The sequence below is a fragment of the Sus scrofa genome, chromosome 1 (assembly GCF_000003025.6).
Source record: "Sus scrofa isolate TJ Tabasco breed Duroc chromosome 1, Sscrofa11.1, whole genome shotgun sequence".
NCBI classification, from domain to species: domain Eukaryota; kingdom Metazoa; phylum Chordata; class Mammalia; order Artiodactyla; family Suidae; genus Sus; species Sus scrofa.
In genome coordinates, this window is record NC_010443.5 from 238,516,042 (window position 1) to 238,543,305 (window position 27,264).

At 42.9% G+C, this 27,264-nt stretch overlaps 2 protein-coding genes across 4 annotated transcripts; one reads left to right on the forward strand and one right to left on the reverse strand.

Annotated features, from left to right (window-relative positions):
• On the forward strand, positions 1-20,331 carry TRMT10B (tRNA methyltransferase 10B). 3 transcript variants are annotated; one of them, XM_001928975.4, is made up of 9 exons: positions 1-71; positions 3,218-3,436; positions 4,045-4,153; positions 4,794-4,918; positions 8,336-8,488; positions 10,794-10,872; positions 11,942-12,009; positions 17,675-17,798; positions 18,381-20,331. In XM_001928975.4, the coding sequence occupies exons 2-9, from the start codon at positions 3,251-3,253 to the stop codon at positions 18,485-18,487; spliced, it is 951 nt and encodes a 316-aa protein (XP_001929010.1). In that variant the 5' UTR covers positions 1-71; positions 3,218-3,250; the 3' UTR covers positions 18,488-20,331. The 3 variants fall into 3 exon arrangements, with proteins under 3 accessions (XP_001929010.1, XP_013849127.1, XP_020921891.1); XM_013993673.2 differs by having other exon boundaries at positions 69-92; XM_021066232.1 differs by lacking the exon at positions 1-71 and adding an exon at positions 111-414.
• On the reverse strand, positions 20,300-25,715 carry EXOSC3 (exosome component 3). The gene is made up of 4 exons (XM_001929006.4): positions 24,748-25,715; positions 23,916-24,065; positions 21,804-21,955; positions 20,300-20,746 (listed from the first exon to the last, which is right to left on the reverse strand). Exons 1-4 carry the CDS (start codon positions 25,069-25,071, stop codon positions 20,545-20,547), a joined length of 828 nt encoding a protein of 275 aa, XP_001929041.1. The 5' UTR covers positions 25,072-25,715; the 3' UTR covers positions 20,300-20,544.

Here is a 27,264-nt window from a genome sequence, read left to right on the forward strand (position 1 = left end):
CAGAACCGGAAGTGAAGTCGGAGGCGGGGCCTGAAGGCGCCGCTGCCTCTGCGTTAAGGTGAAGGGTTCAGGTATGCGTCGGGCTTGTTGCGGTAAGGGTGGGGGTCCGGCCTGGGGCTGCTTCTGTTTCGCGGGCAGGGCATTCGCCCGGAAAGCCAGGGCCTGCGCAGCAATCGTGTGACATTATTTTCTCTACCTTTCTTGGTACTTCCTTCCTGCTTTCCGTAGCCCTCGAAGCCTATGGGCCAGACGGGGCCTACACGCGGGGTACTGTTGAACCCAGAGTCAGGGTGTTCTAGTGCTGAAAGGTGCCAGAGGAGTGGAGCCGCCTTTAGTGGCTAAAACAGAATGAGAAGATGAGAGAAGCATGCAGAGTTTGGTCCATCACTTAGCGCCCAGGAATATGCTCATCAGGTGGGACTTGGGTTATAAAGTTGTGAGGCCTCTATCAACTTAGAGATAGAGGTGGAGTGGAGAATTTATTAATTTGGCAAGTCTTTATTGGTTGTCTGTTATGTATGACGCTCATTTCCAGGCATAGAGGATATAGTGAACAAAGCGAACAGAACACCTGCTGACATTATAGGCACGGGAAAGTTCAGGCAGAAAATTAAGTAAAATATGTGCCATGTTGGTTAGTGAAAATCTGAATTAAGTGAGGAAGATAATCATAAGTTATCTCCTGCCAACCACACACAGAAACTTGTTGCGCTATGCTTTTTTTGTTTTGTTTTTTGTTTGTTTGTTTTGTCTTTTTGCTATTTCTTTGGCTGCTCCCGCGGCATATGGAGGTTCCCAGGCTAGGGGTCTAATCAGAGCTGTGGCCGCCAGCCTACGCCAGAGCCACAGCATCGCAGGATCTGAGCCGCGTCTGCAACCTACACCACAGCTCACGGCAACGCCGGATCGTTAACCCACTGAGCAAGGGCAGGGACCGAACCCGCAACCTCATGGTTCCTAGTCGGATTCGTTAACCACTGCGCCACGACGGGAACTCCTGCGCTATGCTTTTAAAATCTTGGCATTTTGGAGTTCCCGTTGTGGTTCAGCAGAAATGATTATGACTAGGATCCATGAGGATTCAGGTTCGATCCCTGGCCTTGCTCAGTGGGTTAAGGATCTGGCATTGTGGTGAGCTGTGGTGTAGATGCAGCTTGGATCCAGTGTTGCTGTGGCTGTGGTGTAGACCAGTGGCTACGGCTCCAATTCGACCCCTAGCCTGGGAGCCTTCATATACCATGGATCCGACCCTAAAAAGACAAAAAAAACAAACAAAAAATTTTGGCATTTTGGAGTTCCCCTTGTGGTTAAGTCTCAGTGAGGATGTGAGTTTGAACCGTGGCCTGGCTCAGTGGGTTAAGGATCCTGCGGAGGGGCATAGATGGAAGATGCAGTTTGGATCTGGCTCTGCTATGGCTCTAATTTGACCCGTAACCTGGGAACTTACCTATGCCACAGCTCGGCCCTAAAAAAGAAAAAAAATCATGGTATTTTATTGTAAGTAAATTGTACCGCAGAAGAATTTAAAGGTCAAGGTAACTAACAGAAGAATTGAAAATAAAAGAGGTTAATGCAAGTTATTTGAATTTTAGTGTTGCACAGGGAAAGTTGATGAGTTAAGAAGTAATGGTGTAAGCATATGAGTTCAGGTTGAGGATTTCTGGTTAATTACCAGAAGAACTAAAAATATCTGGTTAACAAGGGTTTCCCCCTCTAAAGGTAGAAGCAGTAGAAGGAAGAATCTTTGCTTTTCATTATAAATAGGTCTTTTCAGTACCAGATCCATGGATATTTTGTAGATGTAGATATTTCATAGCTTTACTTTTTCAAAGATAGACATTTTCCTAAGATATTGGTAGCACCCTGGACTCAGGGAGTAGCCCCATGAGCAATGGTTACACCATTGTTATGATTATTTTCTTTAAGGCCGCACCCATGGCATATGGAGGTTCATGGGCCAGGGATTGAACCATGCCTCTGCAGCAACCTGAGTGGGGTTGCCACAGCAGAAACTTATTATACCATTCTTTGTGACACTTAATTGTACACTGGAGCACTTCTTACTCATACCTTCCTCAGGGATATTGAACATCACCTTGAAATTATTAAATTTGTTAAGTGTGCTATAACAATTGTTCATCATATTTTTCTGCCTCAGCACTATTTTTTTGGGGGGAGGGGTCTTTTCTAGGACTGCTCCTGTGGCATATGGAGGTTCCCAGGCTAGGGGTCTAATAGGAGCTGTAGCCACCGGCCTATGCCAGAGCCACAGCAATGCAGGATCCAAGCCACGTCTGCGACCTACACCACAGCTCATGGCAATGCTGCATCCTTAACCCTCTGAGCGAGGCCAGGGATCGAACCTGCAACCTCATGGTTCCTAGTCGGATTCGTTAACCACTGAGCCACAACCAACTCCTGCCTCAGCACTTCTGCCAGGTTTTAACAATTTCCCCTATGACTGTGGCTTTCTGCTGCAATGATACTTAACTCAATAGGGGGAGGGACTATGTAGTTTGGAAAAATGAATTCTGATACATCACCAGCAACCTAGAATTCTTGGTTGGTTTTGAGCCACTCTTTACTATAACTTTTGGCTAGCTCTAAATCTGCTAGGATGTTTGTAGTACAGGACTTTGATTCCAGTAGGTTCTCAGTAAATATTTGCTAAAGAAATTGTTTTGAAAATAAATGTAAGTGTAGGGAGTTCCCTGGCAACCTAGTGGTTAGGGATCTGGCATTGTCACTGCTATGGCGCAGGTTCAGTCCCTGGCCCAGAATTTCCACATGCCACAGGCTTGGCCAGGAGCCCCCCCATCCCCCACAAAAAAAGAAAGGAAAGAAACAGAAACATAATGGAATAGGTAGATTTTACCATCTCTTATCTCACTCTCAACTCATACATGCATTTCAAGAACACAGTAAATGCACTCATTATCTGTGTCACTGTAGTGGTGAATAATCGTTAATTGCTTGGGGGCATCAGTAATTGTGCTTATCTTCTAAGAAGTGAATGTGGCTTCCTTACTACTGAAATATCTCTGTGCTGACTTACTTCTCTAGAAGACACACATGCTTTTCTCAGTTCAATAAATCTGTGTTAGTACTTTATACACTTCTGCTTTGTCACAGTAACACTATTTGTCATTTGGATATTGAAAAATACCTCTGCAGTGAAATAACGTAGTGTCTCACATAATTGTGATTTTTTTCTAAGCTGCGTGAAAAGGACAGAGAAATAACTAAGCACATGGACTGGAAATTGGAAAGGAGGGTTCAGAAAACAGAGTCACATGTGCTACAGGAGGAAGGGGTCACCCCAGAGGACACGGGTGAAGATGGCATCTCTGAAAGCTTCCAGCTTCTACAGATGGATGTGGACTGTGAGCATCGAGAGGAGGAGACCCTGCCCACAGGCAGTGCAGTTTGGTGCTCGGTGAGTGCAGCGAGCTATCTGGTCATGGCCTTTGAAATGATGGAATGTCCTAGAGACCCCCATATAAGAATACATACTGGTAACAAAAAGACTGGAGATGAGGAGTTCCCATGTGGCTCAGCAGGTTAAGGATCTGGCATTGTCGCTGCTGTGGCACAAGTTTGATCCCTGCCCAGGAATCCACATGCCATAGGTACAACAAAAAAAAAAATTTTTTTTTAAATAATAATAATAATGCGGGGTGGGGGGGAGAGTTTGGTATATTCCAAGGAATTAGATTTCCTGTTTACTGGTTTAAGGTATAAGTTCTATCTGAGATACAAAAAAAGTACATAAAGTTCAAGAGGAATTTTTATACAGCTCAGTCATGAGATCAATCCTGTCCCTGATAAATTTACTGTGACCTCGGGCATGTCACATCTCTTTTCTGGGGTTCTGCTTTCTCTAAACACAATCTAATCCACTTTTGCTTTTAAGACTAATATCCTTTTTCTCTCCTAACTTTATATCTAAAATTTAAAAATAATTAAGTAACTATTTCTAATATTCATTTTCCTTTTTGGTGCTTATGAAGTTCTCAAACAATTTTGTTTTCTGGATAACATAAGAAAAATGTCCAAAGAAAACAGAGACACTGGGAAAAGATAGTTGCAGCAAAGAAGAGTAAAAGAAAACAAGAGAAAGAAAGAAGAAAAGCCAACCGTGTAGAAAATTCAGGTAACGATAAATCAGATTATTTATATAATTGGTGCGGATATATTTATTTCTTAGCAAACTGGTATCTGCATGTTCCTAGGAGAGGAGGATGGTTGATTTTAAGTAAAAACAAACATCTGGGAGGTAGAACCTGTTGTCTTATTTTGTTGGGAATTAAAGTCCCAAAGAAAACAAACTTATAAGGCTTCCTTTCCAATATAAGCTGTCTAGTGCATAAGTGTATTTATAAGCTCAGAGGTAGAAGGAATGATATCAACAACAGGCAGCGTTTGTTCAGTGCTATGTGCTAGGTTCAGTGCTTAGAATTTTACATGGATTACTATAAGGGGTAAGTACTTTTATTATCCTCAGTTTGTAGGTGAAGAGACTGAGGTTCAAAGAAATTAAATAACATGCCCAAGATCATATAGGTAGTAAATGAACAAATTGAACTCTGATTTAGATCCGGCAGTGTGCTCCAGAGCCCACACTTCAGCACGCTGCTATACCTAAGCTGCCTAACGAATGAATACCTTGCATGAGCTTCAGGTTTCTTGTCACATGCAAGAAAGTACTCACCTGGCTGGGGAGATTTGTTTTGTACTGAATATTATTCCTCTGCTTTTCCATTTTTATCCCTCTTCTGATATTTTTCTTCTAGGCATCTGCCCTCAGCACAGCAAACGTTTTCTGAGATCCTTAACCAAGGAAAAACTTTTGGGAGCCAGACATTCAGGACCAAGACTCTGTATTGATTTGAGTATGACCCACCACATGTCTAAGAAGGTAAAACATCCACTGAACTCTGCTTTCCTGCTCACCCGAGGGAGGTCCAGGTGGGAGCAGCTTTCACGAAGAGCATGACCGGCTCCAGCTTCTGTGATTCTGTAGTAAACCAGCAAATGTGTTTAGTTTTCTACACGTGGCTAAGTTCTGGAGATTTTTTTTTTTTTGGGGGGTGTGCTTTTTAGGACTGCTCCCACAGCATATGGAGGTTCCCAGGTGAGGGGTCAAATCAGAGCTATAGCTGCCGGCCTATGCCACAGCCACAGCAACGCCAGATCCAAGCCAAGTCTGTGACCTACACCACAGCTCACCGCAATGCTGCATCCTTAACCCACTGAGCGAGGCCAGGGATCGAACCTGCAACCTCATGGTTCCTGGTCAGATTCATTTCTGCTGCACCACAGCGGGAACTCCAGTTCTGAGATATTTGTAATAAAGAGTCAGGAAGAGTATAGAGGTCCTCTAGTTTTAAAATTTTTACCTTATCTTCCATGTTGAGCCCAACCCCTTTGCCTCTCATTCCATGGTGTCCCTAGTCTAGATGGAGCCTTTTGGGTTTGATTCTCCAGAGGTGAACTCTTTCAAGTTTTTTGGTTTTTAATTGATTTACAATGTTGTGCCCATTTCTGCTGTACAGCATAGGGACCCAGCCATACATATATGTACATTCCTTTTCTTATATTATCTTCCATCATGATCTATCCCACGAAATTGGATCTAGTTTCCTGTGCTGTACATACAGCAGGACTTCATTGCTTATCCATTGCAAATGTAATAGTTTGCATCTACCAACCCCAAACTCCCAGTCCATCCTGTTCCATCCCCATCAGCAACCGCAAGTCTGTTCTTTATATCTATGAGTCTGTTTCTGTTTTATAGAGAGGTTCATTTGTGTCATGTATTAGAGTCCACATATAAGTGATATCTTATGGTATTTATCTTTCTCTTTCTGACTTACTTCACTTAGTATAAGAATCTCTACTTGCATCCATGTTGCTGCAAATGGCATTATTTTGTTCTTTTTTATGGCTAAGTAGTATTCCATTGTGGGTATGTACCACATCTCTTTAGTCTGTTCATGTGTCAGTGGACATTTAGGTTGTTTACATGTCTTGGCTATTGTGAATAGTGCTGCTATAAACATAGGGGTGCATGTACCTTTTTGAATTATAGTTTTGTCCAAATATGTGCCCAAGAGTGTGATTGCTGGATCATATGGTTGTTCTGTATTTAGTTTTCTGAGGAACCTTCATACTGTTTTCCATAGTGGTTGTACCAGAAATGAAATCTTTGGCCTTCTGCTGGGGAGAGAAATGTTGTGGGGAGATTGCCTGGTAGGAGGTCTTTCTGCAATGTATATGTCTTAAAAATCCTTCCATGTATGTATGTATGTATGTCTTTTTGCCATTTCCTGGGCTGCTCCCTTGGCATATGGAGTTTCCCAGGCGAGGGGTTGAATCAGAGCTATAGCTGCTGGTCTACACTAGAGCCACAGCAACGCGGGATCCGAACCTCATCTGCAACCTACACCACAGCTCACGACAACGCTGGACCCTTAACCCACTGAGCAAGGCCAGGGTTCGAACCTGAAACCTCATGGTTCCTAGTTGGATTCATTAACCACTGAGCCACAACAGGAACTCCAAAATCCTCCCATTTATACTACTGTGAAGGAGGGATTTTTACCCTAGGATGCTTGAGATGGCTGAACACACAACACTGAACACTGGACAGATAAAATTTATAGCAGTTTATTGGTCACCTTTACTCAGCCCAAGGGGAGCATGACACTGCACACCATGCAGGGCCACATGGGATTGCACTTGGGAACAGAATGAAAAACCAGAGGCTGTGGGGCAAGGTTTGTAATATCAGGAAGTTGAGGAGCCTCCTGGTTCCTGCAGGAACACATGATTGGTTTGTTGGAATAATTCTCTGGGTTGGCAGAGAATTAACCCACTACTCGGGGATAAGCGGGAATCCCTTTAATAAATAGAATTGTTTAGCTAGTGGACCTTATCTGTGAGAACAGAATTGGAAGGGGAACTTGAAGTTAGGACATTCAAGGCCCTCCCGGTTTCACCAAACAGCAAGCAGCACACAGTATTGGGCCTTGCTTTTAGGCCTTAGACTACAGATCTTTGTTTGCCAACATCTCTGTTGTATGTGTTAGTGTTTGCACGTTTTTCAGAGAAATTAGGAAAACTGAAGATCTGGGGTTCTTACATGGAACTTCTAACTAATGTAGACCTCTGAAAAAGTCAACAAGAATTTCTGTTTGGGAGTTCCTGTTGGGGCTCAGCGGGTTAAGAACCCGACATAGTGTCCCTAGGATATGGGTTCAATCCCTGGCCTCACTCAGTGGGTTAAGGATCCAGCATTGCTGTAAGCTGCAGCGTGGTGGTACATGTGGCTCAGATCATGTGTTGCCATGGCTGCGGCATAAGCCTGCAGCTGCAGCTCCAATTCAGCCCCTAGCCTGGAAACTTCCATATGCCTCAGGTGTAGCCCTTAAAATTTCTGTTTGTATTAATTGGATATCAGACTAAATCAATCCTGAAGCTTTTTCTCACCACTGTACTGAACCAAATCAGGCCAGCTTGTGAATCTACCTTCCTATAAAAGTGATAGTGCTGAATCAAGATGGAAAGTTAAAACTTCTAAACCTATGACTTCTCCTGAAGTTAGGGAAAAGGTTCCAAATTTAACTGACAGAGTATAAAAAATGTCTGTGCAGTAATCTCACCTCTTTTTAATAAATAGTCAACATCACATGGTAAGATATTAGGTAAAAGCTAAAAGAAAAATGTCTCAAGAAAACAAATATAAAAGTTTTTAAAAAAGAAAATTTGTTGTTTTTTTTGGTTTTTTGTTTTTTTTGGCTTTTTAGGGCCACACCTGCAGCATGTGGAAATTCCCAGGCTAGGGGTCAAATCAGAGCTGTAGCTGCTGACCTACACCACAGGCATAGCACCTCCAGATCTGAGCCACGTCCGCGACCTACCTCACAGCTTACGGCAACACTGGATCCTTAACCCACAGCGAAGCCAGGGATCGAACCAGCAACCTCATGGTTCCTAGTCGGATTCATTTCTGCTGCACCACAATGGGAACTCCAAAAAAATTTTTTTTAAATAAAGTATCGCAGCAGATTCAGAAGGAGGAAAAGTTCTCAGTTTTTCCATTAACTCACTGTTTCTGGGTTCGTGTCATTACCTTAACTTTCTTCTCTCAGGAGTGATGCCATGGGGTGTTACCATGGACATGCATGTATGTACTCAACCCCCGGGAGTCCAGGGGGCCATTGTAGTTCATGAGATTTCCCAGAGTGGTATTCATTGAACTGACTTTTAATTGACAATGAATTTAGAAAGAGTGGGCATGTTTCCGCCCTAAGTTGTCCTTGTTTCTTTGAAGGAATTAAGTAGACTGGCTGGACAGATCCGAAGGTTGTATGGTTCAAATAAAAAAGCTGACAGGCCATTTTGGATCACCCTCACTGGATTCGCCACAGATAGTCCCCTATATGAAGAGTGTTTGAGGATGAATGATGGATTTTCTAGTTATCTGGTAAGCCTCGTTTACATATTGTTTTGAATTGTCACCTGAAAAGTAGATTGGGGAGGTAGTAGTAAATATTTGTTAACTTTTTCACACTTTATTGTAAAAAATATATATTTCTGTATGTAAATTATGTTTTCACGACTATAATCTAAAAAATTTAGAGGGGAGTTCCCGTCGTGGCGCAGTGGTTAACGAATCCGACTAGGAACCATGAGGTTGCGGGTTCGATCCCTGCCTTTGCTCAGTGGGTTAACGATCTGGCGTTGCCATGAGCTGTGGTGTAGGTTGCAGACATGGCTCGGATCCCGCGTTGCTGTGGCTCTGGTGTAGGCCAGCAGCTACAGCTCTGATTCGACCCCTAGCCTGGGAACCTCCATATGCCGCAGGAGCGGCCCAAGAAATGGCAAAAAGACCAAAAAATAAATGAATAAATAAAAATAAAGGCATTAGTTTAGGAGTTCCCGTCGTGGCGCAGTGGTTAACGAATCCGACTAGGAACCATGAGGTTGCGGGTTCGGTCCCTGCCCTTGCTCAATGGGTTAACAATCCGGCGTTGCCGTGAACTGTGGTGTAGGTTGCAGACGCGGCTCGGATCCCGAGTTGCTGTGGCTCTGGCATAGGCTGGTGGCTACAGCTCCGATTCGACCCCTAGCCTGGGAACCTCCATGTGCCACGGGAGTGGCCCCCAAAAAATAGCAAAAAAACCCCAAAAAATAAAAAAATAAAAAATAAATAAAATAAATAAAAATTTAAAAAAAATTTAGAAACTCTTATCAGTTCTCATATTTAAAAAATGTTTATCCTTCTACTGCATCGGCAAACTAACATTACCAGCGTCTAGGACTGTACTTTGTATCCAGTGTATTGTAGGCTAGACTATGTCCCCCAGGAATGTTTTAAGGAAATCATGACTCCTTTCTTGTTCTTAGTAGTGCAGAATTAGGAAACAAGAGTTTTGGTTTTTTTTTTTTTTTTTTTTTTTTTTTTTTTTTTGCCATTTCTTGGGCCGCTCCCGTGGCATATGGAGATTCCCAGGCTAGGGGTCGAATCGGAGCTGTAGCTACTGGCCTACACCAGAGCCACAGCAACACCAGATCTGAGCCACATCTGCAACAGACACCACAGCTCACAGCAATGCCGGATCCTTAACCCACTGAGCAAGGCCAGGGATCGAACCCGCCACCTCATGGTTCCTGGTCGGATTCATTAACCACTGAGCCACGATGGGAACTCCGGAAACAAGAGTTTTGAGGGGAAGAGAAAGAATCCCTATGGAAGTATTATGGATTTAAGATTAGTTTTAGGGAGTACTAAGTTAGTTTCAATATCTTCCCTAAGATCTCTTAAATGTAGTGATTGATACATAGGCAAGAATCCAGATCAGTGCCTAAGAAATGCCACTAGAAGTGCCCTTGTGTGTTTGCGTTACGTAGCTGAGACTGGGTAGTGTGGCCTTTCCCAGGGAGGTCGTCAGAGGCACCAAGTGAAAAGTGCCTTAGGTGGTGCTGCGCAGTTAGTCGTGTTTGCTGTTATCTTAATGAGTCCTCCTATAATGGAGCCATTTCCAGCTTTACTTTTCTGGATGTTTTTATGACTCCCATCTGTGAGCCAAACAGACCCACTCTGAGTCCAGTCCCCTTGATTTTCTTTCTTTTCTTTTTTTTTTTTTTTTTTGTCTTTTTGTCTTATCAGGGCCACACCCACAGCATATGGAGATTCCCAGGCTAGGGGTCCAATCTGAGCTGTAGCTGCCAGCCTACACCACAGCCAGATCTGGGCAACGCTAGATCTGAGCCACGTCTGCGACCTACACCACACCTCATGGCAACGCCGGATCCTTAACCCACTGAGCGAGGCCAGGGATCGAACACAAAATCTCATGGTTCCTAGTCGGATTCGTTTCCTCTGCACCACGACGGGAACTCCAAGTTCCCTTGATTTGCTTAGGTGATTCCCTCCACTTTGAGTACTACATCCTTTTCTACGTATCAATCTCAGCTCTTTTCAGAAACCCAGTTCCAGCTTCCCCTCCCTAGAAGGTCATTACCTCTTTGTAGTCCTGTGGCTTCCTTCCTGTATGTGTGTTAGGGGCTCCTACGGCGTTCTGTCTCATTCTGCAGGGTTGAACCTACCTTTCTATCTATGTCTGCTCCTCAGCTGAGCACATTCTGAGAACAGGCTGTCAAACATGTATCCCCTTGCTGCACCTAGCGCATGCCTGATAGAAAAACTACGTGCCCCATAACTAGTTGCTGCCATGTGAGCTGTCTTAACCTAGTTTGCACTACATTGGGCTATTTACATTTTTCAGCTAGACATAACAGAAGAAGACTGCTTTAGTTTATTTCCCCTGGAAACCCTCGTGTACCTGACTCCTGATTCAGAACATGGTATGTACTTTATGCATTCATGTAGTACTTTGCTTCTAGCCCTTTTTCATATTCCTGGTGTCAGAATTTGTTAAAGCCACCCAGGGTGTTCCAAGAAAAAGGAATGGACATTAATGGCACACCCCTTATGGACAGAGACCTCACTGGGTCCTTTGTATTTGGCCTACTGTGTGCACAGAGCTGCATAGATTATATTTTTCCCCCCAAAATCATCTATTTCACATGATTTTCAGTTTTATTGTATTAAGTTGATCTCAGCATTGTCTTCTAATTTTTTTTTTTTTTGTCTTTTTTGTTATTATTTCTTGGGCCGCTCCCGCGGCACATGGAGGTTCCCAGGCTAGGGGTCCAATCGGAGCTGTAGCCGCCGGGCTACACCAGAGCCACAGCAACTCGGGATCCGAGCCGCATCTGCAACCTACACACCACAGCTCACGGCAACGCCGGATCCTTAATCAACTGAGCAAGGGCAGGGATTGAACCCACAACCTCATGGTTCCTAGTCGGATTCGTTAACCACTGCGCCACGACGGGAACTCCTCTTCTAATTTTTTTTATCTTTTGGTCTTTTTAGGGCCACACCTGCGGCATATGGAGGTTCCCAGGATAGGGGTCCAATCAAAGTTGTAGCCACTGGGCCACGCCAGAGCCACAACAACGCCGGATCTGAGCCTCCTCTGCGACCTACACCACAGCTCACGGCAACGCCAGATCCTTAACGCACAGAGTGAGGCCAGGGATCAAACCTGCGTCCTCATGGATGCTAGCTGGGTTTGCTAACTGCTGAGCCACGATGGGAACTCCTCTTCTAACTATTTTGTATTCTATTGAAATTTTGCCTCCCTTTTGAATCCTAATGGTGATTTGAGTCTGCTGCCTTTTTGTGTGTGATGAGATATGCCGAAGTTTTAGCAATTTTATTGGTCTTTTCAGGGGATTAGCATATCCTCTTTTTGTTTTCTATTTCGTTAATTTTTACTTTTATCATTAGTAATTCTTTCCTTTTACAGTCTTTGGATTTAGAAATTATAAATCAGATTGATTTCAATGGGCTTCATTTTTTCATTAGCTCTTGAAGATGTTGATCTAAACACAGTTTACATCCTTGGTGGACTTGTGGACGAAAGCATTCAGAAGGTAAGTGTACATTTTAGGCCCAACAGTTGCATTGTGAGAAGTGGTGCTTACTTTTAGAGGTACCTGCCCTATCATAATCTTTCCCTAAAGGCATGAAAACTCAGGAGGAATAGGAGGAAGGATCTTATTCTGCCTAGGTTGGCCCTCCCACTTACCAGATTCGTTCTCTCCTCATCAGCAAAGTCAGCAACCCTGCTGACAGAATCCATTCAGGAACTGCAATGGGGATTCCATTCTTCTCTCCTCTGTTTTGCAAGGATGACTCTGTCTTGGCTAAGGAAGCTTTGAGGCAACATTCTTATCAGTTATTTGTTCGTTGTGAAAGAGTAGTTTGTTCCTTATTAGGCCATCTTCCCTGTTGACAGGTCTTATCTCATAATCTCAACCTCAGTAAGAATGTCCAGGAGTTCCCATCGTGGCTCAGTATTTAACGAATCCGACTAGGAACCATGAGGTTGCGGGTTCGATCCGTGGCCTTGCTCAGTGGGTTAAGGAACCAGAGTTGCTGTGAGCTGTGGTGTAGGTGCAGCTTGGATCCAGCGTTGCTGTGGCTCTGGCGTAGGCCAGTGGCTACAGCTCTGATTAGACCCCTAGCCTGGGAACCTCCATATGCCATGGGAGTGGCCCTAGAAAAGGCAAAAAGACAAAAAAAAAAAAAAAAGAATGTCCAGATTTCTTTTGTTGAATTGGAATTTTATTGAAATAATTGGAATTTTGAAATATGTTTCTATTATGTAAATATTTATTCAGATAATTTTGTTTATATTTACTAATTAACATGTTGCATAGATAAAAAATGATATAATAGTTAAAATGTATAAAAAGGAGTATGGTAAAAATAAGTTTACCTCATCCTTGTCACCCGTGTCTGCTATCCTCTTGATACAGTCTCTGATCACACAAGTATGTGTTTATGGATGGATATATATATATATATATTTTTTTTTTTCTTTTCTTTTGGCTGCACCTGCAGCATGTGGAAGCTGCCAGGCCAGGGATCAAACCCATGCCATAGCAGCGACTTGAGCCACTGCAGTGACAATGCCAGGTCCTTAGTCTGCTTTGTCACAGGGGAACTCTGGGTGGTATATTTTTAATATATTTATTTTTTCATATATGTGAGTATATTTTTTTCATATATATGAGATACATACACATATTTAACACAGATGATATTTAACTGAATTGCATTTATTCTAAAGGGTCAGTATACCATGACTCCATAGTGATAATCTAAAAAATGAGCAGGGGATTGGGGGCGGAAAGGGCTCTAAAGAATGCCAGCTGGAGGTCCCTTGTGCCTCACTGGGTTAAGGATCTGGCATTGTCACTGCTGTGGCTAAGATTACTACTGGGCACGAGTTTGATCCCTGGCCTGAGAACTTCCACATGCCATGGATATGGCAAAAAAAAACAAGCTAATAATTTTTTTTTTAAAGTAAAAAGAAAAAAAACAAGGGAAAAAAAAGAATGCCAGCTAATAAATGAGAAATGCATAATAGAACTGAAAAATTATTTTGTTATTCCCAGTATAATCATTGATTCAAGGAATTGATTGAATGAAAGGTTGTGAGGAAACTGGTTATTCATGTGGTCTCAAAGTATCAACCCACAGATTACAGAGGCAGGTATGCCATTAGAATAAAGCGATCTGGAGCTTGCCATCTTAACAAATGATCAGACTTAGAATCACCAAAGTGACACGTGCCTCCTGAGATGATGGAACCTCACCTATAAAGTATTCTTACTGGAAAATGTTTAAGCTGAATTAAGTCATCGGCAGATCCAGGATGTGAGGCATTCTGAAAGACAACTGGACCAGACTTTCCAAAAAGTCAATGTAATGAAAACTGAAATAGTCATGAGGATTGTTTTAGATTAAAAGATTAGAAAGACATAATAGGAGTTCCTGCTGTGGCTCTGCGGGTTAAGGACTTGATGTTGTCTCTGTGAGGATACAAGTTTGATCCCTCTGCTTTGATCCCAAGCATCTGGTGTTGTCCCAAACTGCGGTGTAGGTTACAGATGTAGCTTGGATCTGGTGTTTCCACAGCTGTGGTGTAAGCCTGCAGCTCCAGCTCCAGTTCGACCCCTAGCCTGGGAACTTCCATATGGTGTGGCCATAAAAAGGGGAGAAAAAAGATATTACAGCCAAATGCAATCTCCCACAGCAGATTGTGACATCTCATTTTTTGAAGCAGACAATTCTAGAGAACCATTGAGTGGTGTATGATCTATAGATGTGCAGATTTTATACACTGTCCTCTATTTATCTTCCACCAACATTTAAGCTGAAAAATAACTGGCACAAAGATTTATCAGTGGTATAGAACTTTTTCGTTGTTACCGAAGAGTTTGGCTTCACAGAAATATGCTAAGAACAACATTTCTTTAAGAGGAGCCATTCTATCTTTAAATGTTCAGAGAACAGAAACTAGACTATAAACTCCTTCAGGGCAGCATCCAGGTTTCCTACTGTGAATTCTATACTCCAGTTCAAAGTGATTATAAAGGATCAGACTCGAAAAAATAATAATCACACCTCATATATGCAAAGGAATGTTCCCTTCAAAGAAACCCTTCGAGTAGCTGTCCCACTGAATTGCATCACTTAAAACATTTTTGGAAGTTCTCTCTCAGAATTGTGTTTCATGGGAGTCTGAGAGGCAGGCAGGTAGTCCAGTGTCAAAAGAAGGTACTAGGAGTTCCCGTCATGGCTCAGTGGTTAACGAATCCGACTAGGAACCATGAGGTTGCGGGTTCGATCCCTGGCCTTGCTCAGTGGTTAAGGATCCGGCGTTGCTGTGAGCTGTGGTGTAGGTCACAGACGCGGCTCAGATCCTGAGTTGCTGTGGATGTGGCATAGGCTGGTGGCTACAGCTCTAGTTTGACCCCTAGCCTGGGAACCTACATACGCTGAGGGAGCGGCCCTAGAAATGGCAAAAAGACAAAAAATAAAAATAAAATAAAGAAGAAGGTACTAGGCTTACTTCATGATGTTCCAGTTGGTTAGACCATAGTTATGGGACTGTAAATTAAAAGACACTGACAAGCCAGAACAAATTCCAAAGAGGTTGAACTGAATAATGAAGGGACTCAAAAGTAAGTCATAGTGAAGGAAAACTTGACAGAAGTAAGTCTGTCAATATGGATATGAGAGGATTCCTGGGGCATGATCCCTGCCTTCATGTATCTGAATGGTCATCTTGTGGAAGGACCATTTTACTTCCCTGTGGCCCTGAGGGAATAGAACTAAGACAAATGACTGGAAGTCTCAGGGAAAACAAATTTTGGCCTCACTGTTAAGATTTCCTATTAACTGCTGCTATGAAAACTGGAATGGGTTACCTCAGAATGCATGAACTCTGTCAAAAGTGTTATTTAAAGTCAGAGGCCACCTAGGACACAGGTCATAGAGGATAGACAAACATTGGCCAGGAGTAGAATAGTTAACTACTGAGGCCCTTCCAAACCTGGTATGCTCATTTCTTCAGTAATATAACCCCCCCCTTTTTTTTTGGAATCTAAAAAAAAGATACAAATGAATCTATTTACAAAACAGAAACAGACCCACAGAGACAGAAAACAAACTTATGGTTACCAAAGGGGAAAGGAGGAGAGGGATAAATTAGGAGTTTAGGATTAACAGATATGCACTACTACATATAAAATAGATGAGCAACAAGAACCTACTGTATGGCAAAGGAAACTATACACAATATCTTGTAATAACCTATAATGGAGAAGGATGTAAAAAAGAATATATATATATATACACATACACACATATACACACAAATATATATATGTGTGCATGTATATATATCTGAATCACTCTGCGTATACCTGAAACTAACACAAAATTGTAGATCAGCTATATTTCAACAATTTTTTGAAAAACTGGGGAAGTAAGAAAAAACATAATACTAATTTTGTAAAGGTTTAAATTCATTCCCTGGGGGTGGTGGGCAGGAAAATGGGTAAACACGATGGGGGATTTCTCACCATCTGCATTTTGGTAGCTTTGCATTTTGAGCCTTGCAAATGAATTACCTGGCCAAATAAATAAGTTAAATTTTAAAATGTTTAGGTACGCTATGGATCACAAAGCCCCCATATCTTGTCACTGACAGAGACACATGGGTGATATATAAATGTGACTGCATGGCTGCTTAGACAAAGTATTGGAATAATAGACTAAGGCTAAGCGGGGGGAGATGACACTCCAGGGGATTTTAATCCTCTTTTTGCTTAGTTATTACTTATTTATTTATTGTCTTTTCAGGGCCACACCTAAGGCATATGGAGGTTCCCAGGCTAGGGGTTAAATTGGAGCCATAGCCGCTGGCCTGTACCACAGCCACAGCAATGCAGCCACAGCAACGCAGGGATCCGGGGAGCATCTTTGACCTACACCACAGCTCACAGCAGTGCCGGATCCTTAACCCACTGAGCGAGGCCAGGGATCGAACCCACCTCCTCGGGCTTACTAGTCGGGTTTGTTACCACTGAACCATGACAGGAACTCCTAGTTATAATTTCTAAATGTTATAAAGTACTAATACAACAAGAACAATTTTGATTTATTAAATGTGTAGAAAATTTTCATGTGAAACACTTTGGGCAAAAACTCATTTCTCCCAGCAACCTCAGAGGCTGGGAGTCTTTCACTCCCATTTTACAGATGAGGAAAGTGAGGCTCAGAGACATCAAGAGACCACGAAGGCCCCCTGCTCCCGGGTCTGGATTCCTTCAATGTCCTGACTTCTGATCTAATGAATGTGCTTATAATAGGGGGGAAAAAAGAAACATTTTTAAAATGCTTAATAATCAAAACCATGAAGTAAAACAGACAAATTTTTTATCCCCCCCCCCTTTTTTTTTCCTTTTTTGGCTGCCCTGCAGCATATGGAGTTCCTGTATAAACCCTTCTTTTTAATCCTAAAGTTACAAGTAGGTAGATGCCCTTCCCAGAGCTTCTTACAAAATAGTGAATATAATTTAAACTTCAGTCCATGACTTAGGGGCATCTTTAAAGGGACGTTAGTTATTGTACTCTGACACTAAGTAGTCTCAGATTGTTGGACTTCTTGAGTTTTATCTCCTTTTTGTAGTTTTCAGAGCCTTTCCTTTTCATTGGGCGATATGCTTTCATACCTTAATGCTGTCTTGTTGCTGGTGGTGTATCTGACCTGAATCCTGTCTCCCTTATTTCTAATTTGCCGCTACCAGTTGGCTGTGACTGAAAACTCCAGATAATCCAGAATTGGGTCTTATGAGTTAGGGCCAAGAGTGTTCTCCTCTGATTGATTAGACTGCTTGAATTTTTGGATGCAGACTGTAGCTACAATATGCCTCTTTTTATGTATTGCCTTCTTGATTATAAGTAGTAGTAAGTGGAAACTAGTGGGTAATGACTCCCAAATAAGTGAATTGTTGCTGCACAAGCCATTTCTTACTTGACACAAGTAGATGCCCTTCATATCTATAGCTTCTTCCATTCTGCCATAGGCTGCTTAAGTTTAATGCACTTATCATTTCACTATGATTACTGATGGAAATTCGGGTGGTAGTAAATGAGGATTCTCACAATTTGCTTTGCATATTACCAGGACTATCTTCATGTATTATTTTTATAAGAAAACTATTTAACTGTGATTTACAGAAGGTGACATTTCAAAAGGCCCAAGAGCACTCTGTCAAGACTGCCCGCTTGCCAATCCAGGAATACATGGTCAGACGCCAGAATGGGAAAAACTATCATTCAGAGATACTGGCCATCAATCAAGGTACTACTCACATGGCCCATTAACATGTATTATTTCTGGTGCTGCCTCTCTGTATCATGTTTAAGTATAAATGGCCCTTGAAGCAGTCTCCTGCAACTCATGTGCTTGGACTTTATTGTATGCACTTGGCAATATGTATTCTGGCCTTGCAGAGGCATTTTTCATTTTCTTTCTGGTTCCCAACTATGTTAAAGACAGTTGAAATTGTTCCCTTGTCCTAGTATGCCATGCTTTCAACCTGTCATTGACCAGTGAATTCTTATTTGTCCTTCAGGGTTCAGTTCAGGGGCATCTTGGCTGCTCTCCTCCTGAGCCCAGGTGGTGTCAGGGCCCCTCTGTAGTGTTCCCATTGTACCGTGTTCCTCTCTGTTGCAGCGTTGTCCATTCATAGACTTGTATTTCTTAGTGTTGGCTGAGGTCCTTGCCCACAAGCAGGGCCTGTGTTTTTGCCTCTGCCTCTCCAGGGTCTAGTACCATGTGTAGTAGAGTAGGTTTGTTGCGTGAAATATTCCTGAACACTAGTCATTCACTAGTTGCTTTTTCTTCTGTGTGGTCACTGTTTTCTCTTATTCCTTTTAACAGTATTTGATATCCTGTCCACTTACTTTGAGACTCAAAACTGGGCTGAAGCATTGAAGAAAGGAGTTTCTTCCAGAAAAGGCTATGTTCTTCAGAGCTCAGCGGAATGAGGGACAGTCTAAGATTGTGGCTGCAGGAGGTGAAGTTGCTCTGGTTGCCTTGACCAAAGAGCAGAGCCAAGGATGGTGCTGGTAGCACTCATTGCCTTGACTTGACATCTTGGCTCTTCCTTGGGAAAGGAGTTACTAACAGGGACCACACTTTACGCTGTTTTTATCTCCCATAGTGCCTGGCTCACAGGAAGTGCCCAGATATATGTTGACTGACCAAAAAGTTTACATACCAATGAATTAGCCCTAAAATTACATGGCTTTGGATGTGCTGATCCTCTTTTGTATGTCTATTTGTGAAATACCTGTTCTTTATAAATAGCTTCAATAATCAAGTAAGTATTGCTGTAATTTTCACTTCACTGGCAGCATAAAGTTGTGTCTTTCTCCAGCCACGTCAATCATGCCGATTTTCCCCAACTCAGTAATATGCTGTACATATGCTTTGCAGGATCAGCCTGTCCTAACTCAGCCCTGCTTTAAGCCCCCAAGAGCACTTTGTTCCCATCTGTGGCTTCTACTGTCTCCCCTATTCTGAGGATGGGTGTGAAGGGCTTCTCTCCTCCTAATGGTAGCCTCCTAACAATCTGTGGGAGTATCTTTGTATATTTCTGAGCCTTGTACAGACTATATTCTTCATATTTGATTGTGATTAACAGGTCCGTTTGAAAAGCAAAAACACAGTATTGATAGGTCTACCTTGAAAATAACCAGAAAATACATTGCCTCTGACATAAGCGTGTTTGATGATATAAATCTCAGTGATCTCCCTTTTCATGTCCTAGTCAGATAAGAGTTGTTTCAGTTACTCTGGCCAGTTTGGGTTAGTGAACTTGATAACTTGGCTGCTGGCAAATTCAGAAAATGTCTGCTGTATCTCAAAAAAACCTAAAGGTTACTTCTCTGTTCCATCCCTGCCCCTTCACAATTTGATACCTCAAGAATGATGATCCCTTGATAAATTACCAGTGTCTTTTTACTACTTAAAAATGACCCAGTCTTCAGGAAACATCTTTAGGGTCCATAATTCTTATATATATTCTCTGGGCGGTCTCTGACTCCAGTACCATTGACTTGAATTATCTGCCAAGCTTCATTTTCACCTTTAAAGGTTTCGCTTAAAATGCAAATTTCCTCCCCAATTCCATCATAAATCTCTACTATTTTTTTGAAATTTAGAGGTTGATCATTTTTGTTGGGCTTCTCAGAAATGATCCTAACAAAGTAGGATATGGTTAGACCTGGAATCAGAGATCTTCCTCACAATGTTATCTATAGAACAAGAAATCGGACATATCCAACATATCCTACAACATGAAAATGAAATGTAACTATTGACTTTTTAGTAGCAATCATGAAAGAAATATATTAAATGTCTGAAGTGGACAAAGTGTATTACAAAGTAGTACATGAGGTATAATCCTTTATGCTTTCAATTTGAAAAGCTTATTCACATATAGTAGTTGAGAAGTAGTCCCAGTTAAAAGTCTGTGCCTTAGTTTCTTCAGTTAGGAGGATGTGTCTTTGCAGTTGCTAAGAATAAATGAATTAATCCATGCAAAACACATGGAACAATACTTGACATGTGGTAATAAGCACATGATAATTGTTAGCTCTTACATACCTACTAAATAATGGGATTACAGGTGGGTTTTGTTTGCTTTTTTATATTTTTTAATGTATTCTTACTTTTTCTTTGGTGGACATGTTTTACTATCATCAAAAAATAACTTATTTTAATACTTACTTCCAGTTTATAGAATCTGCACTCCAGCCAAACTAAGGGAGTTAACATCAAATAAACCATTAAAATAGTAAATTAGTAAACTTTATTGTAAAAAACAGAAAACTACATCATTATTTTTACACTGCTTTCTTTCACCCACAAGAACATGGGTGGCAACCAGAAACTTTATAAAAATATTTTATTTAGCACTCTAATGAGACAATATGTACAGTCACATCTTGTCTTTTGAAGATTTAATGGGGAAAAGTCCATCTGAGAAACGTTTCCCCCAAGAAACCCACAGTCTCTTGGCTCAGCTGATCCACATAGATCAACTTTCTGCCAATCTGGAGAAGATCTGTTTTCTTTGATCTGCTGTCATGTGTTCACAAGCTTCTAAAACATTTGCCAAAATCAAAGTTTGCTGAATGGTTTTTGCTTTAACCCATATTCTTCCATTCATTCCAAATACTATCTCAAGTGGGTAGAGTTTTCCCACTTCTTGTAGGATTTCACAGTTTGGAGCTAGCAGCCTGATGAAAGAAGATGAAAGAAAATTTAATAAAGTGGTAGGATGTGACCTGACATTCCTGTGGAGACTCCAGTTATACAGAGCTCCACCAACATCATCCCGAGGACAAGGCACTTGACAACATTTGCTGTGCTCTTCTAAGAAGCTTTATATCACAGGTATACCAGAGGTCACAACTGCAGAGTGTCCTCTGCAAAGAAATCAAACTCCCTGTGTCGCCAACTTTATAAAAATGTAAAAAGTCCTTCCACATTGTCAGAGCACCTTCATTTTGGTCTTTTGAATGTAGCTTTTTTATCTAAAACGCTAAAAGAACACTTTAAACTTATTTTCTTGACCATGTAAATTACTCCCTGGTATTCAGTACTTGGAGAGAGTGTTGACTTTTTCTGAAAGATGCTGCCTGGTTAATGTTTCTTTACTATCTTGAACTGATTCTCCAAATCTGCAGAATAAGTAGCAAAGAGAGACATGCAAGAGAGCTCTGAACCTCAGTGGCTCTAGGAGTAAAGCCCTTTACCGTTTGGGTAGGGAAAGTTCTAAACACCTATTAGAGAATCTGCCTCTGGGAACTATTAAATCTACCAGGACAGAAAAACAGGTGCCTTCTGTGAATGTCTTCATAAGCTTGAGGGTCACATCAGACTAACTTTGTTTGGCTCCCATTACAAGGGAAATTTGGTGATTTTGTACAATTGTAAATTGCATCTGTATTCAAGTGAGTGAGAAAGAGGGTAAGGCCAGTATTCACATTTGGTCTCATTACATCGGCTATGAAGGAACAGCTAAGGAAATGGAGAGTCAACCTTCCAGCAGGGAGTCCAGACTCCTTATCAACACAGAAACTGTAACACCAAATAAATCTGAATTTAACGTATTCACATTGAGAGGATGGGACTAAATGCGTAAGTTTACAATTGTGCTAAAATGGATACTGATTTTTAACTTTGAGGAGATACAGCTGTTGCTATGAAGAAAACAAAACCCAAAGATTAGTCAGCTTTCTAAGAAGTATAATATAAAAGACAACAGACAAGCCAGAAGGCATGAGTACTTACTTTCTAACTAAGCCCAAAGTCACTTTAAAAAGCAGACCATCTTGTCCAATCACACCCATTCCGTTGGCTCGTCCACAGCTGTCAATACAGACCATCTCTGGTTCCATATCTTTATTAGCAACTACAAATTGGCCATAGATGAGATCTCCAATCTACAATGATAATTAAAAAAAACAATTCATTTCCTTTCAGTAAACTATGCTATAGATGCTGCTGGTTCTTTTTCATAGGAAATGCCAGCCACCTACTATTCTGTGGCTAAACTGACTACACTCCAGGTTCCCACAGTCACTCTAAGAGTTGAGTCTTAAGGCAAAATTAACCCATGTACCTTATCCTTCACCTACCAGAAAATCTCCAGACTGAGACATCACAAAGCCAGAGAGCACCCTCTAGGGTTACACAGTCCAATATGGTAGCCACTATCCATATGGGCGTTACTTAAACTTACATTTAAATAATTAAAATTATATATTTAAAATTTCAAGTTTCTTGGTTGCATTAGCCACACTACAAATGCTCAACAGCCACGTGTGGTTAGTGGCTACCATACTAATCAGTGCATATGTAAAACAGTAGCATCACCACAAAAAGTTCTATTGCATAGCACTGCTCTAAGGAATTATAGAAACTCCTGGCATGCAAATTATTCAGAGCAAAACACAACACTGGTAGTTCATTGACACTTTTCCATGCAAGACTTATTTTAAAAACCTCAAAGAGTTTAACTTCAAAATGATGAAACTAAGGAAATGGGGAGTCAACCTTTTTAAGTTAAATACTTACTATTTTTGGTGACTATAGGAACCAGAGAGGTCCCTCCTTGGTCTCAGAGGGTAGTGGGGATGTACAATATAAATAACAAATTTCATTCTAGTTGAATCCAGTAAGAAAAAAGTGACTGAAAATCAGGGGTGTTTTTACAGAGGCGGTGGTGTTCAGCCTAGGTCTTGAAAGACAAGCATGTGTTGGGAATAGAGCAACCCAGCAGAGGAAAGAGCATGGGCAAAGGTACAGGGCTGTTACATAGTTTGGTGGGATTCAGGCAGGGCCACATGGAGAATATCACTATGGATGAGAGGAGACCTCTGAGTATCAGCCAAGGAAATACGTAAGCTTTAAAGAACTTTTGGGGGTGGCGTGGGTAGGGGGAGAAAGAGTTGTGTCAGTTCTTAAAAGCCTGGATGGAGGGGCAAAAGTGTACAAAAAGGATGTTAATAAGGAGGTCACAGATTAAGTCAGTGAAGAGAGATAGCTAAGGCCTGAACTTGCAAAGTGGAGATAAAGGGGTGGACATGTGGAAGATCAGAGGTAAGACTCAAAAAGGATCAATAAGATTAAACAACTAAAGACACAAGAGAGGTGGAGTTCCGTCGTTGTGGTGCATGGGAAACAATCCAACTTGGAACCATGAGGTTGAGGGTTTGATCCCTGGCCTCGCTCAGTGGGTTAAGGATCCAGCGTTGCTGTGGCTGTGGTGTAGGCTGGCAGCTGTAGCTCCGATTGGACCCCTTGCCTGGGAATCTCCATGTGCCACAGGCATGGCCCTAAAAAGACACAAATAAATAAATAAATAAATAATAAAGACACAAGAGAGGTGAGTGAGAAGAGCAAAGAAGCCACCAAATTTCTGACTTAGATTGGCAGGAAGAGTGTGACCATGCTACCTGAAAAGCCCCAAATGAAAACATGACTGCACCTCTGTCAGCTACAAAAAAGGGATTGCTGGGAAAGTGATCTGACAAGCTGTGAGATGCTACTCCTGGGACTCACACTGGGATAGACAACTGACATGGCAATGTGCACCACTTTCCCCTCTTTCCTCCCTGAGCCTATTGCCTTGTCCAGGGCATATAGACATAATAACAATGGAGAAAACAGATATAATCTTTCAACTCAGTAGAGATGAAAACATCCCCTGATGGAGCAAATGAAAAATAAGTATGAGGTCTGGTCCCAGAGCGAGCATCTCAAAGGGCTCTTAAAGCCTGGAGTGATAAGTCATCCTATAGAAACTGGGAAAATAAGACACTTAAGATAGCCCTCTGGATATCTGAGTGTTTAGGGATTGGGTATTTTTCTTACTTTTGAAACCAAAGGTCCTGTCATTACCTGAACATTTGGTCTGTTTCTTTTAGTTGCACCTTCAAATGCCAAGTAAGATAAAGAAGCTGGCTCACTCCCTCCAACATCAACTTTGAATATATCTCCAGATTTAGCGGTAACTATGCCAATCACATGGTCTCCTTTGACTGGAACATACTACAAAAGAAAACACAACGAGAGAATGAATGACCATAAATGACAGTCATTTTGAAGACATCTTCAGCAAGTCCTTAGTGGTTACTTTATTATCATTAGAAATACTTAGAAAATATTTGGAAATCCAAGTTTACCAATCAATACAAATCTTAAAACAAACTTGATCACATGCCACCTTCAGTAGAAGAAAAGCAATCACATGATAAGCTCTAAAGATTGCAGCTTCTAAACAGTATAATGTGTTCACTTAAGTCAGTATTCCACAACTCTTCTGTATCCTTCTGTTCCTGTATCCTCAGGAACTCCCTAGTTTTTGTTTGCATGAGTTCAGTGGTTTGTTTGCATAAGTCCCTGTGACATCTACTCATTGAGCCTGGTTCTTTGGGACCCTCAAAGACAAGTCTGCGGCTCCTTGACTTTTGGAGTTTTGAAGATAATGACGTGTCTCACAGCCCTTATCCCCTTATGTGACAAGATCTCCAAAATCCTTTCCTGGTCGCCCATCTCGGGTCACTTTACAGTTGTTCACAGTCCCCCTAAAGGAGTTGCGGAGGGTAAGCACAAGACTACGGTAGCTGTAGGCTAGCCTTAAAAGAGGGCTCCAGGGTCCCTTCTGTATTTCTCTCGAGGAGTCTTCCCAGCCCTCTCCCGGCCGTCCCACCCCTTCGGAGACCCGGCTCACCCGCTTCTGCTGCGAGTCCACCCAATAGACGCCACTGCCGCCGCCGCCGCCGGCCTCCTTGTGACGGAGGCGGCCGCACTTGGTGACCAGCAGCCGGTCGCCACAACGCCGCAAGCCCGGGCCACACACCACGCGCACCCGCGGGCGCGCTCCGGCGTTCAGGCGCAGCGGTCGCTCCCCTGCACCTCCTGGGCCTTCTCCGTCCTCCTGCTCAGGCAGCAGCAGCTCCTCACCCGGGAGCACCACCTGATCCAGCACTGTACGGGCTGCCCGCGCCCTGCAACCAGCAAAGGACTCCGCAGCATGAGCGGCTGGCTCAGCCATAGCGAGTGTAACTAAACAGTTTCCGGCTTCCGGGTCCGCGTCCAATCGCCAGGCCACCCAAAGCTTTCCGTTTCCGGCAGCACAGGCCTGTGGGACTTGAAACTACTGCAGTGATGCCTGACAGTTCTGTGCTCTCAGAGGTTGCCCCAAGGTAGCTATGATTGTCTCTAGCCGGCCGCTAATCCTGCGGTGGTCAGCAGGAGAAACGCGCAGCTTGAGTCTGTCGCGGAGCCTCCACTTCCGGTGTCTCGGATCGGACGGTGCGATACGAGACGGCGCCACCTTTGGTTCCCGGGGAGCCTTAGGAACTGAGCAGAGGTCCTTCTTGAGTTGGCTCTCCTTTCTGACTCTGCCCTCAAAAGGACCTTTACGAGGAAAAGTGTTTTCTTTTTCAGTATGAAATCTTTTTGGGTTTTGCTTGAGAATATATCTATTCACATAATGGAAAACATAGAGAAGAATAAGAACATAAAACGTGTTAGTCTTGCCGCCCGTTTGTCTCCCTTGCTAGATTGTCAGCTAGTTCCCATTGTTTGTAGCGCAGGTCCTGGCACGAAGTAGGTAATACCCGGTGAATAAAAGGAAGAATGAATGTTAACATTTTGATGTGCATTTCTACCTAGGCTTTTTTCCTCCCTTCGAATAGATACATATTGCATGCATATTTCCACATAATTGCGCTACCCCTAGCTGGCTTAGAAAAATCGCTAATGGCAGTTAAATCCTTGCTACTGCTTTCCCTGGAGCTAGCTTTAGTTGCCTATGTGAAAAGCAGTTGAATTCCAAATCAATAGCACATCAGCTCTGTTCTTCTGATTTTCAGGACTCTCACTTGAAATCATTTTCCAGAGTTCTCACTCGGGGCCTTGCTGTGACACAGATTCCATCCCTGGTCCAGTAACTTGCACATGCCTCGAGTGCGGCCAAAAAAAGAAAAAAAATTTTAAATCACCGTTTCCTCTGTCAACTGGCACCTCCAATTAGCCTTAGCCAAATAATCGTAGGAGTCAGAGCTCCTGGGGATTTGGGAGGGTGTGGCTCTGATCATATTTAAAAGAGATTACCTCTAATATACTCTCCATACTCTGTAAGATACTGGTGAGACACCTAAATAAGATACCAGAGGTCAACTGAAATGTAATTTTTGTTGTTTGTTTTGTAGTCAGTTGCTGTAAAAACAATCTGGTTGGTTACCTTTGCAGAAAGGATGGTGTAGATTATTTTTCTCTCCTCCCTACTCCAACCCAGTTCCTGAAGACCTGAATCCAGTAGGTATTAGGTGACCAAGACTAACTCAATCACGACTGGGCCAAGACCATGCCTGAATTGTGCTCAGTGACATTGGGTTACAGCCTGAGAGGTCAGGAAACGATCCCTGGATGGCCTCTCAGGCATCAGTAGAGGAGTCTCTGTCAGGAACTCAGCCCAGATACGGCTGAGGAGTCCTAACAAGGGCACTTCTGTGGGGGTGGCACGTGGGCACGCACATCCCTAAGTCCACAGACCAGAGGCCTGGAAAAGAGTGGTTACCTGAGACAGGAAGCTGAGGCCGGGAGGGGCGGGTCGAAAGTACCTCGTGGGCGGTGCTCTGCGCGACCCTCCCAAAAGGGCGTGCCCAGAGGGTGGGACGCTGGAAGGCACCCGGGAGGCGGGAAGGCAGCCTGGCCTGGGCACTGCGTGTCACCACGTAGGTGCTTCGCCGCCGCGGAGCCGTGTGGCCACTGGTGAGTAAGCGCGAAATGGGAGCAGCGGGCAGGCCCTGCATGCGGTTGCGTGGGAAGCCGAGGCCATTAGCAAGTGTGCGGAGTCCGGCTAGGAGCCGCGAACCCTGACGGCGGCACTAAGTGAGGCGTTGGGCCGCGATTGCGAAGTTCTTGTTTCCGAAAGGCGTGCTCAATGTTTTCTGGCTGTGAAAGTGGCTTCAGTGACTGGGGAATGCATAGGAGACCAGGGCCCGTGCAATCGGCCACGGACCTTCTAGCTCCTAGGCCGTACCTTGTTTTTGGCCTCCTTCCTGAGCCTTTCTGGCAGATCCTACCGAGTGGATTAGGCCTGCTTCTTGCCTGGGGGCCTTGTTGACCTGGAGCCAGTGCAGTAGAGGTGGTGCTGCACTTGACTGCCTCTGTGATTTACCTCTGCATTTCTCAGTATTTCCCTTGGGAAAATTACCAAATCGCCCTTTGGAAAGGTTGA